Source organism: Hylobates moloch, unplaced genomic scaffold (genome assembly GCF_009828535.3).
Source record: "Hylobates moloch isolate HMO894 unplaced genomic scaffold, HMol_V3 SCAFFOLD_4, whole genome shotgun sequence".
NCBI lineage: Eukaryota > Metazoa > Chordata > Mammalia > Primates > Hylobatidae > Hylobates > Hylobates moloch.
Window position 1 is genome coordinate 113,652,430 of NW_026652279.1, and position 13,461 is coordinate 113,665,890.

Consider the following 13,461-nt stretch of genomic DNA (forward strand, 5'->3'; position numbering starts at 1 on the left):
GTTTAGGAACTTGTCCAAAGTTGCGCAACTAGTGATGGGTAGAGCTGACGCACGTCCCCAGATGGGCTGGCTCCAGAATCTGCTCTGAGCCACTGCCATTTGCAGCTTGAGGCGAGTCTTCTCAGACCAGGTTCAGAAGTATCCCTGCAGTGACAGGGCCAAAACTCAAACCTGGTTTTTAAAGCCGATACCGCTTGTGCCGTACCATGCTGTGTGTCCTGACATGGGAAAGGGAAGTCTTAAGTGTGACGTGCTATTCCTGGGATATGTATTAGGCAAATATGAAGCAAATAGACAATTCGCTCTTCTGAGTATCAGTGGTCAGCATTTCCTAGAAGACTAGTTAAATACAGAAATTCACATAAAATCTGAATATGTGATGACAATGTAACTATTGATACAGCATGGTTTTTTTAAAAAAAGAACACTACAGACACAGCATGCTGCCACGCCGACATAGACCCCGCTCTGCACGCCAGCCCCACCCACCCACCATGGCCACAGTTCAGCAGCTGGAAGGAAGATGGCACCTGGTGGACAGCAAGGGCTTTGATGAATACATGAAGGTGCTAGGAGTGGGAATAGCTTTGCGAAAAATGGGCGCAATGGCCAAGTCAGATTGTATCATCACTTGTGATGGCAAAAACCTCACCATAAAAACCGAGAGAACTTTGAAAACAACACAGTTAGTTTTCTTGTACCCTGGGAGAGAAGTCTGAAGAAACCACAGCTGATGGCAGAAAAACTCAGACTGTCTGCAACTTTACAGATGGTGCATTGGTTCAGCATCAGGAGTGGGATGGGAAGGAAAGCACAGTAACAAGAAAATTGAAAGATAGGAAATTAGTGGTGGAGTGTGTCATGAACAATGTCACCTGTACTCGGATCTATGAAAAAGTAGAATAAAAATTCCATCATCACTTTGGACAGGAGTTAACTAAGAGAATGACCAAGCTCAGTTCAATGAGCAATCTCCATACTGTTCTTTTTTTTTTCATTACTATGTTCAATTATCTTTATCACAAACATTTTACATGCAGCTATTTCAAAGTGTGTTGGATTAATTAGGATCATCCCTTTGGTTAATAAATAAATGTGTTTGTGCTAAAAGAAAAAATAAAAATAAAAAATATAAAAGAACACTATAATAAAAAAATTGTTTAAAAGAAATGTACACCTTTTCCAATAATCCTCTTGCTTTAGATTTTCCACAGAGAAGTCTGAGCAGGCAGAGATGTCCACATGTAGATCCAGAGGTTTGCAGCAGAGACCCTGCCCCTCTTGTTGGGCACCTCTTGTGGGGCTGACCGAAGCTGTGACCCAGCAAGTATTAGCTATGCCCTCCAGACACAGGAAGGCCCTACCAGAGCAAAGGGTTTGCTCCACAAAGAACACGGCTTATCAGGAGCTCACGGGCCTCTGTGTCCTCAATGGTTTCCCCTCAAACACCCAGTTACCACTAATGGCACTGACAAAACACACAAAGGAAGTAGAAACCCTCTGACCTGGGTGAAGCAGCATCGTTCAATTCTCTGTGAGTTCTTCTAAGTCTCCCTTTGCTTACACAAAAAGAGCTGTACAAAAAGTACAGAAGTGCTTTCAAACATAGCATGTTCTAGGCATCAGGCACATCCATTGTTTTCAATAATGTGTTGGCATGTAGAAAGATGGGAAACAATACCTCCCCACCCAAAACACTGGCAACAATCACCATCTGAAGCATTCCCCTCAGACTGAGTGCTGTGGAGCACTTTGGCCCTCTAGACACCCATGCACCTATCACACGTCCTTTTCTCTTAGAATGGCACTTGCTACCACACGGACTTCCCTCTTCTGCCTTGAGATAGTTGCACGCATGCTAGCTTCTTTTTAGCCTTGAAGAACTGTGTTCATGTTCAACTCCCCCTAACCACCCAGCTCACGGCAGTCCACAGTCTTTAATTCCTCTTTCTTCTATACTCCTGCAGCTCACCATCTCTTCCTACTAACACCCCGAATACTCTCAGTGGGATCCTCCCCATGACTGTTTAACATAACTGACCTTTCTTAAAATGAACAAGTCATTGTTGTCGGCTTCAAAGGAAAGTGAAACAAACAAAATACCCAACAACAACAAACCAGACACGTCCAAGAAGGGGAAATTTACTAATCACAAAGATGGATGCTGTCCAAAATGCAAACTATCAGAAGCCTGTAATCCCGTAACGCACCCACCGTACTTACTGTCAGCTCAATGTTGCCATCGGAGCCTGCGTAGTCCTCCATGACTGCTGCCTCAAAGCCCAGGTCCTGGATGAACTGAGCTATCTCGAGCGGCTGGATGACTTCTGGGTCATACTTGACCTCTGCCTTTCCTGCCATCAAGGCAACCAACACGGAGAGAACACCTGGAACCATCAGGTCATGGCTTAACACTCTGGGTGGGGACGGCCTCTAGGGTGACACGGTCAACATAACTGAACAAAGAAACATATCTTCCCAGAATCCTCTAGAACAGAGGTTTTCAAACACAGCTGCACATGAGGCTTGCTTGGAGAGCCTTCGACAATCACAATGTCTGGTCTCTAACCCAGACCAACCAAATCAGAGTCTCTCAGGGTAAGTGGCAGGCATCTTTTTTCTTTTTTTTTTTTTTTTTGAGATGGAGTCTCACTCTGTCGCCCAGGCTGGAGTGCAGTAGCACGATCTCGGCTCACTGCAACCTCCGCCTCCAGGGTTCAAGCAATTCTCCTGCCTCAGCCTCCTGAGTAGCTGGGATTATAGGCGCATGCCACCATGCCCGGCTAATTTTTGTATTTTTAGTAGAGATGGGGTTTCACCATGTTGGTCAGGCTGGTCTCGAACTCCTGATCACAAGATCTGCCCGCCTCAGCCTCCTAAGGCATCTTTTTTTTTAAAAAAAAAAAAAAAAGCTCCCCAGGTGATCCTAATGTACAGGGAAGTTTGACAAGCACTATTCTAGAAGAACAATGCTTCTCAAACTTTAATGGACATATGAATCACCCAAGGACCTTGTTAAAATAGAGCTTCTGACTAGTCGGTTTGAGAGTCTGCAGGTCCATCCAGCTCCCAGGTGATGCTCATGCTGCCAGCCCATGGACACATTCTCACTCAGGCTTTAGAAGATACCAATGAAGCAAGGAATGTGGTCTGCAGTTATTGACTGCTGTTACAGAAAGGATATCCTTTTTTTTTTCTCCAGACACTTTCATACAAGGAAAAAATAAAGAATTTTCAAAAGTGGTTTTCCTTACTCTTTTATAGTTTCTAATGACTTTCAGATATGAAAAAGAAATCCCACAATCTTGCTAACACTATTGTGTTAGTTTAACATGGGAAAAAAGCCTCATTCAAATAAATGAAGGAATGAAGTGCTTCAGAAAGGATGCCACATGGGATAAAAATGAGGATTCAAGTCAGGAATGGAAACATAGGCTATAGGAGATTATAGGCTAATTTTATGAGCAGTCAGACCATGGATAACAAAGGATCTCCTATTAACACCTCCATCTGCTAACAGTCACTCTAGAGCTGCAGGAAGCTATAATGCATAGTGAACAAGAGGCTGGAAAAACGTGTCATCTGAATTCAGGGCTGATTCTAAGGGCCAGGGAGTTCAAGTAAAAAGACACGTCACTGGGGTAAGAAAAGAGAAAGTGATTCTGGTGGCAAGGTAGAGTCATGGTTAAGAGATTTTTCCAAACAAATAAATGGGACAGAATTTTGTTGTACTTTCAGGTTTAAAAGTATTGGAAATGCATTCTGGAGGACAAAACTTTGACATTTCCACACATTTCTGTCCTGTTGTTCTTGCAAACACTCTCTGGTTTACAGGAACAACAAGAAAGAATATTTGAAATTGGAACTTCTATACAAAATGCAGGTTATTTATTCATTTTATTGTAAGGGGTTGATGGGATGGGAGGGAACAAAACATGGAATAATACCAGCACAACCTAATTGAGAAGTCTATCCATAGAAGGTACTATGACCTTTAAACTGGATTTTCAATGGCTAACTTACTCAGAGATATATTTTATCTCAAACTAAATACTTCTTAAAGAACAGAATGCCAGTTATACTAAGACATTAGACAAACATTTATGCTATATAATGAACTTGCTACCTGGTTATCAGGGCTACTGATAAACACAGTTGCTGGGTATTCTGAAGGGAGAATACGAGGTCTATATGCAGCATTCCTAAGTTCAACATGGGCGTTCATCTCTTACCTGCTTCTTTCTGCAGATTCCTTTCTATGTTAGACACACAGGACGCACAGGTCATGCCTTTGATCTGTAAGAAACACTTCTGCGGTGCCACTGCTCTGGTTGATTGTGGGGACTTTGCCAAGATGTCCGGGGCATGGTTTGCAGAGAGCCTCCCAGCGTGGGGAGCCACTTCCTGCACAGATGTAGGTGTACCACCTGTAGTTTGCACCATGGAATTCCCAGCACTGTGGTTTCCAAGAGGGTTAGTAGAACAGCTTTCTAGGATAAAATGTCAGAAAATATTCAAATTAGAAGAAGAAATGATATGTTTTTCAGAACAAGAGGTTTCAGGGCTCTTGGTGAGGGTTCATGGTCCCGGCTCCCACCAAGCAGCCTCAGCCCCTTGGCTCCAGTAACTACCTTGTCCCTCAGCCATCCTGGAGGAGGGAGCTCCCTGCTGTTAATCTCTGGGGTTCTTCCCATTGCCTATTCGGATTTCCAGCTCTCTAATACCTTTGTAAATAGTTCTCTATATTAAACCCCTCCACTGAGCTACCCCGTAACTTCACCTTATCTTTCATTTCCTTCAGGATTACCTACTGCATGCGGGGTGCTATTGAGTCCAAGCAGAAACAAATCACGCTGGCTGCAAGGCTGTCCTCAAGGAGCTCCTAATCAATCGAGAAGGGCTCTTCAAATACAAACTAGCACACTAATGGTTTATTCTAAATTAAAGTTGCCAGGTAAAATACAGGACATCCAGTTCAATTTGATTCTCAGACAAACAACAAATAATTTTTACTATACATATGTCATGAATATTGAGCTAGACATGTTTATACTAAAAAACCATTCAGTTTATGAAAAATTAAAATTTAAGTCGATGTCCTATATTTTTATTTGCTAAGTCTGATACCCTAAATACCTCTTGGGCAAAATATAATTCTCATAATCCTGCCCAATTTAAAAAAATCACTATTCTTTTCTTTCTAGGTTTATTTAATCAAATCCAATAATTCTATAATATGTAGTTCAATGCTAATTTCTTTTTACCACTAATAACCTGATTGCACAGTTGAAAGACTTTAAACATCACACAAAAACAGGCAGATGTTTACCCTATACTATATTTCTTACCTTTTGCGTACAGGATTTACTGTTCTATTGTGTTTTCCTTATTGATTTTTGTTTTAAAGAAACTCCTTCCTGAAACTTGATATAAAAGACAAAGCACAAAATGGGGCCAGGCCACTCCACATGAATGCCCACTCCCTTTAGCAGTAGGTGTGTGCTGTGGGCACAGAGGGGAGGCAGGAAAGACTCACAGCTGAGTGAACTTTTCAAGGACACAAACTTTATCTCAGTGACTACAGGAAATGATGCGGGAAACCGAAGTCCAGCCACCCCTGAGCACTGAGCTGCCGGTGGGCTTGCCTGTGCCATCCAAAGCAGCTCTTCCTAGTGTTGGGCCCGCTGCTCCCTACAGTATCGAGCTCCAGCCAAAAGGCTGAGGAAGCCAGCCAGGTCCTGGTCCAGTCCACAGAGACACGCACGTGCAGGGCCCATGTCTGGGACCTAAACAGTTACAACACACCACCCACACAGCTGCCCCTCACAACATGTGCCCCTTCCCTCCTTATCTTCAGCATTTCTCTCCACCATCTCCAGTCACCTATCACCCTCTTTATCCCTAATCTAAGCTACTAGTGGTCTCCACCCTTACCACCAGCCAGGCTGGGCTCCCACCTTCCCAGGGTCCTGAAGCAGCTGCCAAGGCCTTCAATGGCCTCCCCTAGTTAACCCGGGAAGATACGATTCAGACCTTGGCCTCTGCAGCTCGCATTATGTCCAGAGTGACTAAGAGACCCCTCCTCCTCCCTCTACTTCTTTCCCACCTCACAATCACTCTTTCTAGGTCTCTGTCATCTTCCCACACTCAATTCTGCATTTCTGGCCCTACACTCTCCCTCAAAATTCAAGGCCCTTCTATCCCACTGTCCTCCAGCATCTCAGCTAGGGGCTCATCCCTGTTACCCCTTTCCTCCATGGACCTCCCCATCACACACCCCTCTTGGTGACCCCAAACTTGGTGGAGCTGCCCTCCTGAATGTCTTTCAAACCCACCTCTTTCTCACCCGGCCTCCTATGTGGTCTCATTGCCTCCGTGGACACTGTACTGTGACACCACACCGGTCTTCTAAAATACAATCTGACTTCGTGCTTCCTCTGATTAAAACCCATGATGGTGGCTGAGCATAGTGGCTCACGTCTGCAATCCCAGCACTCTGGGAGGCTGAGGCGGGAGGACTGCTAGAGGCCAGGAGTTCAAGACCAGCCTGGGGAACACAGCAACACCCCATCTCTACAAAAAATAAAAAATAAAAAAATGAGCCAGGTGTGGTGGTGCACACCTGTAGTCCCAGCTACTCAGGAGGCTGAGGTGTGAGGATTGCCTGAGCCCAACGGTTCAAGGCTGCAGTGACCTATGATCATGTCACTATCCTCCATCCTGGACAACAGAGCAAGACCGTGTCTCTAAAAAAATTTTTAAATTTTTTAAATTAAAAAATATAAAAGCCTGGTGGCTCCCTCACCTTTACCTCTTCTCTTATATTCATCAAATGGGGAGAGAAAAATCACTGATAAATCCTTTCCTTAACTCTCATTTTTACCAGCATGGTCTCTAGGAGATGAGACTAAGGTTCTGTTGTTTAGCAATAAAATCTTTTGAGAAGGTGATAATAGTTCTCTTGGTAAGAAAAGGGCCTTGATGGTCCCACAGTGCTCTATTTCAGAATACAGAATCAGAATTCTCTCCAGAAAAGAAGCCCAAATCCAAGGAGTTTAGCATTCAAGTCAGCCATGGTTTGAATGTGTCCCCCAAATTTCATGTTTGGAAACATAATCCCCAATGTGGCAGTGTTAAAAGGTGAGGGCTTTAAGAGGTGACTGGATCATGAGGGTTCTACCTTCATGAATGAACTAATCCACTCACGGATTAATGAGTTATCACGGGCGTGGCATCGAGGCTTTCTAAAAAGAAGAAGAGCCACCTGAGCAACCACGTGAGCATGCTCAGCACCCCTGCCATGTGACGCCCTGTGGCACCAGAGTCCCCAAGGGCAGAAGGCTCTCACCAGATGTGGCCCTCAACCTTAAGACTTCTCAGTAACTCTAAGAAATAAATTCTGTATCTTTATAAATTACCCAAATTCAGCCATTCTGTTATAAGCAACATAAAACAGACTAATACAAAATCCCAACTAATACACAATCCCAAGATTATGAAAAGCAAAATCTAGACACTTGGAGATTGTATTTCCTCTATCTTAACAAATTTAACATGCAAGGAAAGTTTGCAGGATTTTGTTCCACTGTTGACATGGGAGGCAGGGAGCAGGGCTCACCTATACCACCATCCAGGAGCTATAAGACACAAAGAGAAAAGGAGACAAGCTCAGGACATGCCTCAAACACACTACGTACCAGAAATGACTGAAGCCTCAAATCCCATGTCTTCTATAGCAGCTCTGAGTTCTTCTGGGCTAATTACAGAGGGATTATAAAGAACTGTTGCAGTCCCTTTGGCCAAAGACACCGATATTTGCTGCACCCCTTCCAGTTGGGAGATCATGCCTTCAATGGAATGGACACAGGATGCACAGGTCATGCCGGCAATGGCAATCAGAGTGGTACTGCATGTGCCCTGGACCTGGTTTCTCGGGGAGGAACCAGGGGAATGAGAATTGGAAGACCTGTGATCTGTCCCACTCCCTTCGGCTCCATCAGGAAGAGAAACTTTAAAGTTCCCAGGTGGAAGTGCCTCGATAGCCCTCTGCAGAGCCACTGGGCTGGTACAAGAAGGGTCATACTGTACTTGGGCAGTTTTATTCTCCAAGGACACTTGAATACTTTGAACCCCTAGGAGCTGGCCAATATTTTCTTCAATATTCAAGACGCAAGACTTACAGTGCATTCCATCTATTCTCAGTTGGAGGGTGACCACATGGCTTTCTTGGTGCCCCAAGGTCTCAGAATTATTAAAATTCTGGTTAGCAGAAGATAAAGGTCTCTTTGGGTTAGTGCTTTGTAACCGCTCAATATCAATTGGTCCGAGGCTTAAGGGAGCCACTTTGTTCTTGATGACAGCTTCAAATCCCATGTCATTTACATGGTCCCTGAGGTCTTCGGGCTGAATGAGATAAGGCTGATAAGTGATGACAGCCTCTTGGTTGCTGAGTGAGACTTTGACTCTCACTACTCCTTGCAGTTTCCGGACCTTGCCTTCAATGGAGCCGACACAGGACTGGCAGGTCATGCCCTCCACCCGGAGCTTGACCACAGCCTCCTGGGCAGGCAAGGACCTTGAGGGCCAGGAGGCTGCCTTTCCTTCTGCAATGCTGGCCTCGAAGCCCATGTCCCCAATTTGATGGCAAACCTGTTGCAGGCTCACAACCGATGGCACATATTTCATAGTGGCACTGCCTTGTTCCAGGGAAACCTTCATGCTGATGATGCCTTTCAAATTGGAAATCCTGTCCTCGATGGACTTCACACATGACTGGCAAGTCATGCCCAAGATCCTGACTGTGCTGGTGGCCACCTGAGAAGAAGGGCCCAGGCCATCCAGACCACCTTCGTAGCCAACATTGTCAAAAGCAAAACTCTTCTTCATTGCTGGTTCCCAGGCACGGGTAGGCAAAGAAAGCTTAGATAAGACCTAAAAAGAAAAGAAATAACATTTTTTATCCTTAAAACCAAATATTTTCTACAACATCCCAGCTTCTCTGGCACTGAGAAAACGGAAAACAATGCCACTGGTGTCAAAACATCCCAAGGGTAGAAGAACATAAAATACACAGAAAGCAAGCTAAAGGCAGCATCCACAAAATGAAAGAGCTCTGACATTCTTCTCTGACAGAAGCTAACTATCTGTCCTTCTTAGTGAAATGTCATTCTCACACAACAGACGTGGAGGATTCTGAGGGAAAGAAGTAAAGCACGACACGGCTTTACATATGGAACGCAGCACGGCTGGCCTGCAGCAGAGGCAGAGGGCATAGCGGCTCACAGTGGGAAGGCACAGGTATCCCAAAAGAGGTCCCCACCTCTGGCTGATACCTCCCCACAGAACTTAGTCCTTTCAGCTCAAACTTTGGGGGTCCTGCTCAAATACAAACCCCAGAATAGGCAACACCTCACTTCTATATCTCTTTCTAGGGGTGTCTGTCTGATTATCTTAGCAGAGGTTAAATGTGCTTAACACCCTTCAGGTACACGCTCCAAATGCAGGCTTCCCAGGCCCATAGGGTCAGAATCCAAAGGTGGGCCACATGCCTGTGAAAAAGCTTTGGAGGTATGCTCCCTGGGCAAGGTTTAATGAGCACCTGTGGCTGAGCCGAGGGGCAGGAGGGGAAAGGCTGGAAGAACAGGAAGTTGAGTTTCACAAGGAACTTCATAGTTCTGCCTGTGACTCAGTGTCAACGCCCTCCTGGGTGTTCAGGGGAGCTGTAGTCATTACCCGAAATTTCAGGTACATCACTTAAGTAAAGAACCTGTTTTCTTAACACAACACAGTACAAGTGTTATTCCCTGGTTTCTACACAGGATGATGTAGTCTCAGTCATTCTATTAACAAGCAAAATCTTCCTTTCACAGGCTCCCAGCCTACAGCTGTCTTAACTAGATGTACTTTTTACACCAGAACTTCTATGTGCTTCAGAAATTTGGGAACATGCCTTTATACATGATACACCATAAAAAAGCACATTTCTCTCTACTTGTACACAATCCTGCTTGTCTTCAGATGAATCTCCTTTATATGGAATGATCTCCTTTTTCCTGTGCATAAAATGCAGACCTTGCCAACTGGCTTCCGAGCAGCTTAACAACACAAATGTTTAAATAACTTCTAAAATGCAGACTATATAAATGTGGATTTCTGTATCCACAAAGGTTTGGGATTAATAATTACATAGAATTTTAAATATTCACTGTAGCATTTCCTAAGAGAAAAAAGGGAATAACTAAGTAATTTGGGGGACAGCAGTTCAAAAGATATTGCTGAATCCAGTAAATACATGAATGTTTAACGATGTTGTTTAAGGATGGTGATACATTCTGAGAAATGAGTCATCATTGTGACTTCATCATTATGCGACCATCATAGAGTCACTTACACACACCTAGATGATGTAGTCTACTACACACCTGAATCGTATGGGATAGCCTGTTGCTCCTAGGCCACACACCTGTACAGCATGTTACTGTACTGAATACTGTAGGCAATTGTAACACAATGGTAAGTACTTGCGTATCTAAACATATCTGAACGTAGAAAAGGTGCAGTAAAAACACAATATAAAAGATTAAAAAATGGTGCACCTGTATGGGGCACTTATCATGAATGGAGCTTGCAGGACTGGAAGTTGCTCTGGGTGAGTCAATGAATGAGTGGTGAGTAGATGTGACGACTTAGGACGCTGCACTACTGTCGATTTTATAAACACTGTAAACTTAGGCTACACTAAATTTATAAAAAATAGTTTTATTTCTTCAACAATAAATTAACATAGCCAGACAGTGGCTCATTGTAATCTCAACGCTTTGGGAGGCCGAGGCAGGAGGACTGCTTGAGCCCAGGAGTTCAAGGTTACAGTGAGCTATGATTGCACCACTGTACTCTAGCCTGGGAGACAAAACAAGACCCTGTCTCTGAAAAAATAATAATAATTTATTAATTAACCTCGGCTTGCTGTAACTTTACTTCATAAACGTTTATTTTATTTTATTTTATTTTTTACTTTCGACTCTTTTGTAATAACACTTAGCTTAAAGCACAAACACACTGGACAGCTGTATCAAATATTTTCTTTATATACTTAGCCTATAAGCTTTTAAAAATTTTTTATTTTTAAACTGTTTAAGCATTTTTGTTAAAAACTAAGACACAAACACATACATTAGCCTCGGCCTACACATGCTCAGGATCATCAATATAACTGTCTTCCATCTCTACGTCTTCTCCCACTGGAAGGTCTTCAGGGGTGATAACAGGCATGGAGCTGTCATCTCCTATAATAACAATGCCTTCTTCTGGATACCTCCTAGGACCTGCCTGAGGCTACTTTACAGTTAACTTTTTCTTTTTAGAAGTAGAAGGAGTACACTCTAAAATAACAATAAAGAGTACAGTAAATACATAAACCAGTAACAGTCATTTATTATTAGGTATTATGTACTGTACAGAATTGTATGTGCTCTCTTTTTATATGACTGGCAGTACAGTAGGTTGGTTTACACCAGCTCACCAAAAATACATGAGTAATGCATTACTATGACATTACAACAGCTGCAAGATCACTAGACAATAGGAATTTTTCAGTTTCATTGTAATATCATGGGACCAGTGTCATATGTGCAGTCCATCATTGACTAAAACATCATTATGAGGCACATGACTATACAATAAGGATGACACGGTATAACAATATTAACAGACAACTGACTAGCCACCTCGGACACCTATCTGGAAACCTATATGTCAAAAGACATTTCAGGCAGATCAAAGATCAAGATGTAAAAAAGAAATGACAAAAACACTAGAAGAAAACACAGGAGAATATCTATAATAATCTCAAAGTGAGAAAAGCCTAAATACGACAAACAAACCAGAATAAAACCAAGAAAATCCAAAAGCTATAAAAGATTTGACATAACTAAATACAATAAGGACAAAAAATTACTCAAATGAAATCAAAAGATAAAAAATTTGGGGAAAAAAGATTTGCTTCACATAGCATACATTAAGAGCTAATTTTTTTAATATACAGAGAGTTCCTCCAAAAAAGCAAAAGGCCAACAATCCAAACACAAAAGAAGACAGTTCATCAAAAAAGAAATGCATGTGGTTTTTAAAATATATGAGAAAATATTAAAAAGAAATGTAACATTCCAACCACACTGGCACAGTGCTCACCATTTGCTCCAGCGCACAGTCCTCCTACATTGCTAGTGAGAGTGTAACCTCTCTGGAGGGCAATTTGCAATACCTATTAAAATTACAAATTTACGTACTCTTTTACCCAGCAACTCTACTTCTAAGAATTTACCCAATAAATATATTTGTTCATGTGCAAAAGGAAGCATGCCATGGAGATATTAAATGCTGCCAAAGATTAGAAACATCAATGTCCGTCAATAAGAGGCTAGTTAATTATTGTACAGCCATAAATGGAATATTATTCAGCTCTTAAAATGAATGATGTGGCTCTGTATGTACTGAAATAAGCTGATACCTAATATACTGCTCAACAACAAAAGCAAGGCACAGAAAATATCATATATATAGTATGTGTTTGTTATCTGTTGCTACATGACAAACCAAATTTAGTTGCTTACTAGGAACAGCTCACAATTTTTCAATTCGGACAGGGCTTGGCAAGGAAAGCTTGTCTCTTCTCCACATGGCACCACTGGGGGTGGCCTGAATGGGGCTGGCAGTTCCACTTCCAAGAAGATGGTTCATTCATTACATGGCTGCCAAGTGGATGCTTGCTGCTGGCTAGGGGCTCAGCTGAGGCTGTTGGCAGGGACCCGGTTCTCTTCCATGTGGCTTCTCTTTATGACTAGGTGGGGACCTGACAGGTGGGGGCTTCTGGGTACTGAGAGGGAGTGTCACAATAGCAAGCACTCCTCTAGAACATATTTCAAAGTGCAAGCTCTTATCAAGCCTCTGCTTGCATCACACTTGCTAACTCCCATTGGCCAAAACCAGTCACACGGTCAAGCACAGTCAATACGGGCAGGAATTACACCCAGCTTGAATACAAGGGTGTGTAGTTCACTGAGAGGGCTACAATTCTATCATGGTGCTAGCACTACCTGTGTGAAGCAAGAGAATATCATACAAATGGATGCCTGTATAGGCATGGATTATCTCTGGGACAATGCAAAAGCTAGTACAGAATTTGAGGAAGATTAGGCAGCTGAAGGGGACCAGGTGGCTGGGATACAGAGAAGAATTACTTTCACTGTGTAACTTACTGTACAATACACACATTACCAAAATCTAAAAATTAATTTAAAATTAAAATAACATGAGCACAAAGAAGACTCAGAACAGTGACTTGATTGTAGTTGGTGTTAATTAAATACCTGTTTAATTAAAAAAGAACCAAGGATAAAAGAAAAACTAAGAAGATATTCAAAGACATTCATTTTCTTTTTTTTTTTTTTTCTTTTTTTTTTT

At 42.7% G+C, this 13,461-nt stretch overlaps 1 protein-coding gene and 1 pseudogene across 6 annotated transcripts in view; one reads left to right on the top strand and one right to left on the bottom strand.

The window, feature by feature from the left end:
• ATP7B (ATPase copper transporting beta) overlaps positions 1 to 13,461 on the bottom strand; it is a 164,980-nt gene that overhangs the window by 111,749 nt on the left and 39,770 nt on the right. For 3 of the 6 annotated variants that reach the window (XM_058437915.1, XM_058437914.1, XM_058437911.1), the window contains exons 3-5: positions 7,698 to 8,931; positions 4,233 to 4,490; positions 2,224 to 2,387 (exon numbers count right to left, since the gene is read on the bottom strand). In XM_058437915.1, the coding sequence (XP_058293898.1) occupies positions 2,224 to 2,387; positions 4,233 to 4,490; positions 7,698 to 8,931 (1,656 nt within the window). Of the gene's footprint in view, positions 1 to 2,223; positions 2,388 to 4,232; positions 4,491 to 6,335; positions 6,490 to 7,697; positions 8,932 to 12,611; positions 12,756 to 13,461 lie in introns of those variants that run through there. The other 3 variants (XM_058437913.1, XM_058437912.1, XM_058437916.1) reach the window with 3 other exon arrangements.
• On the top strand, positions 495 to 1,280 carry LOC116467310 (fatty acid-binding protein 5-like; annotated as a pseudogene).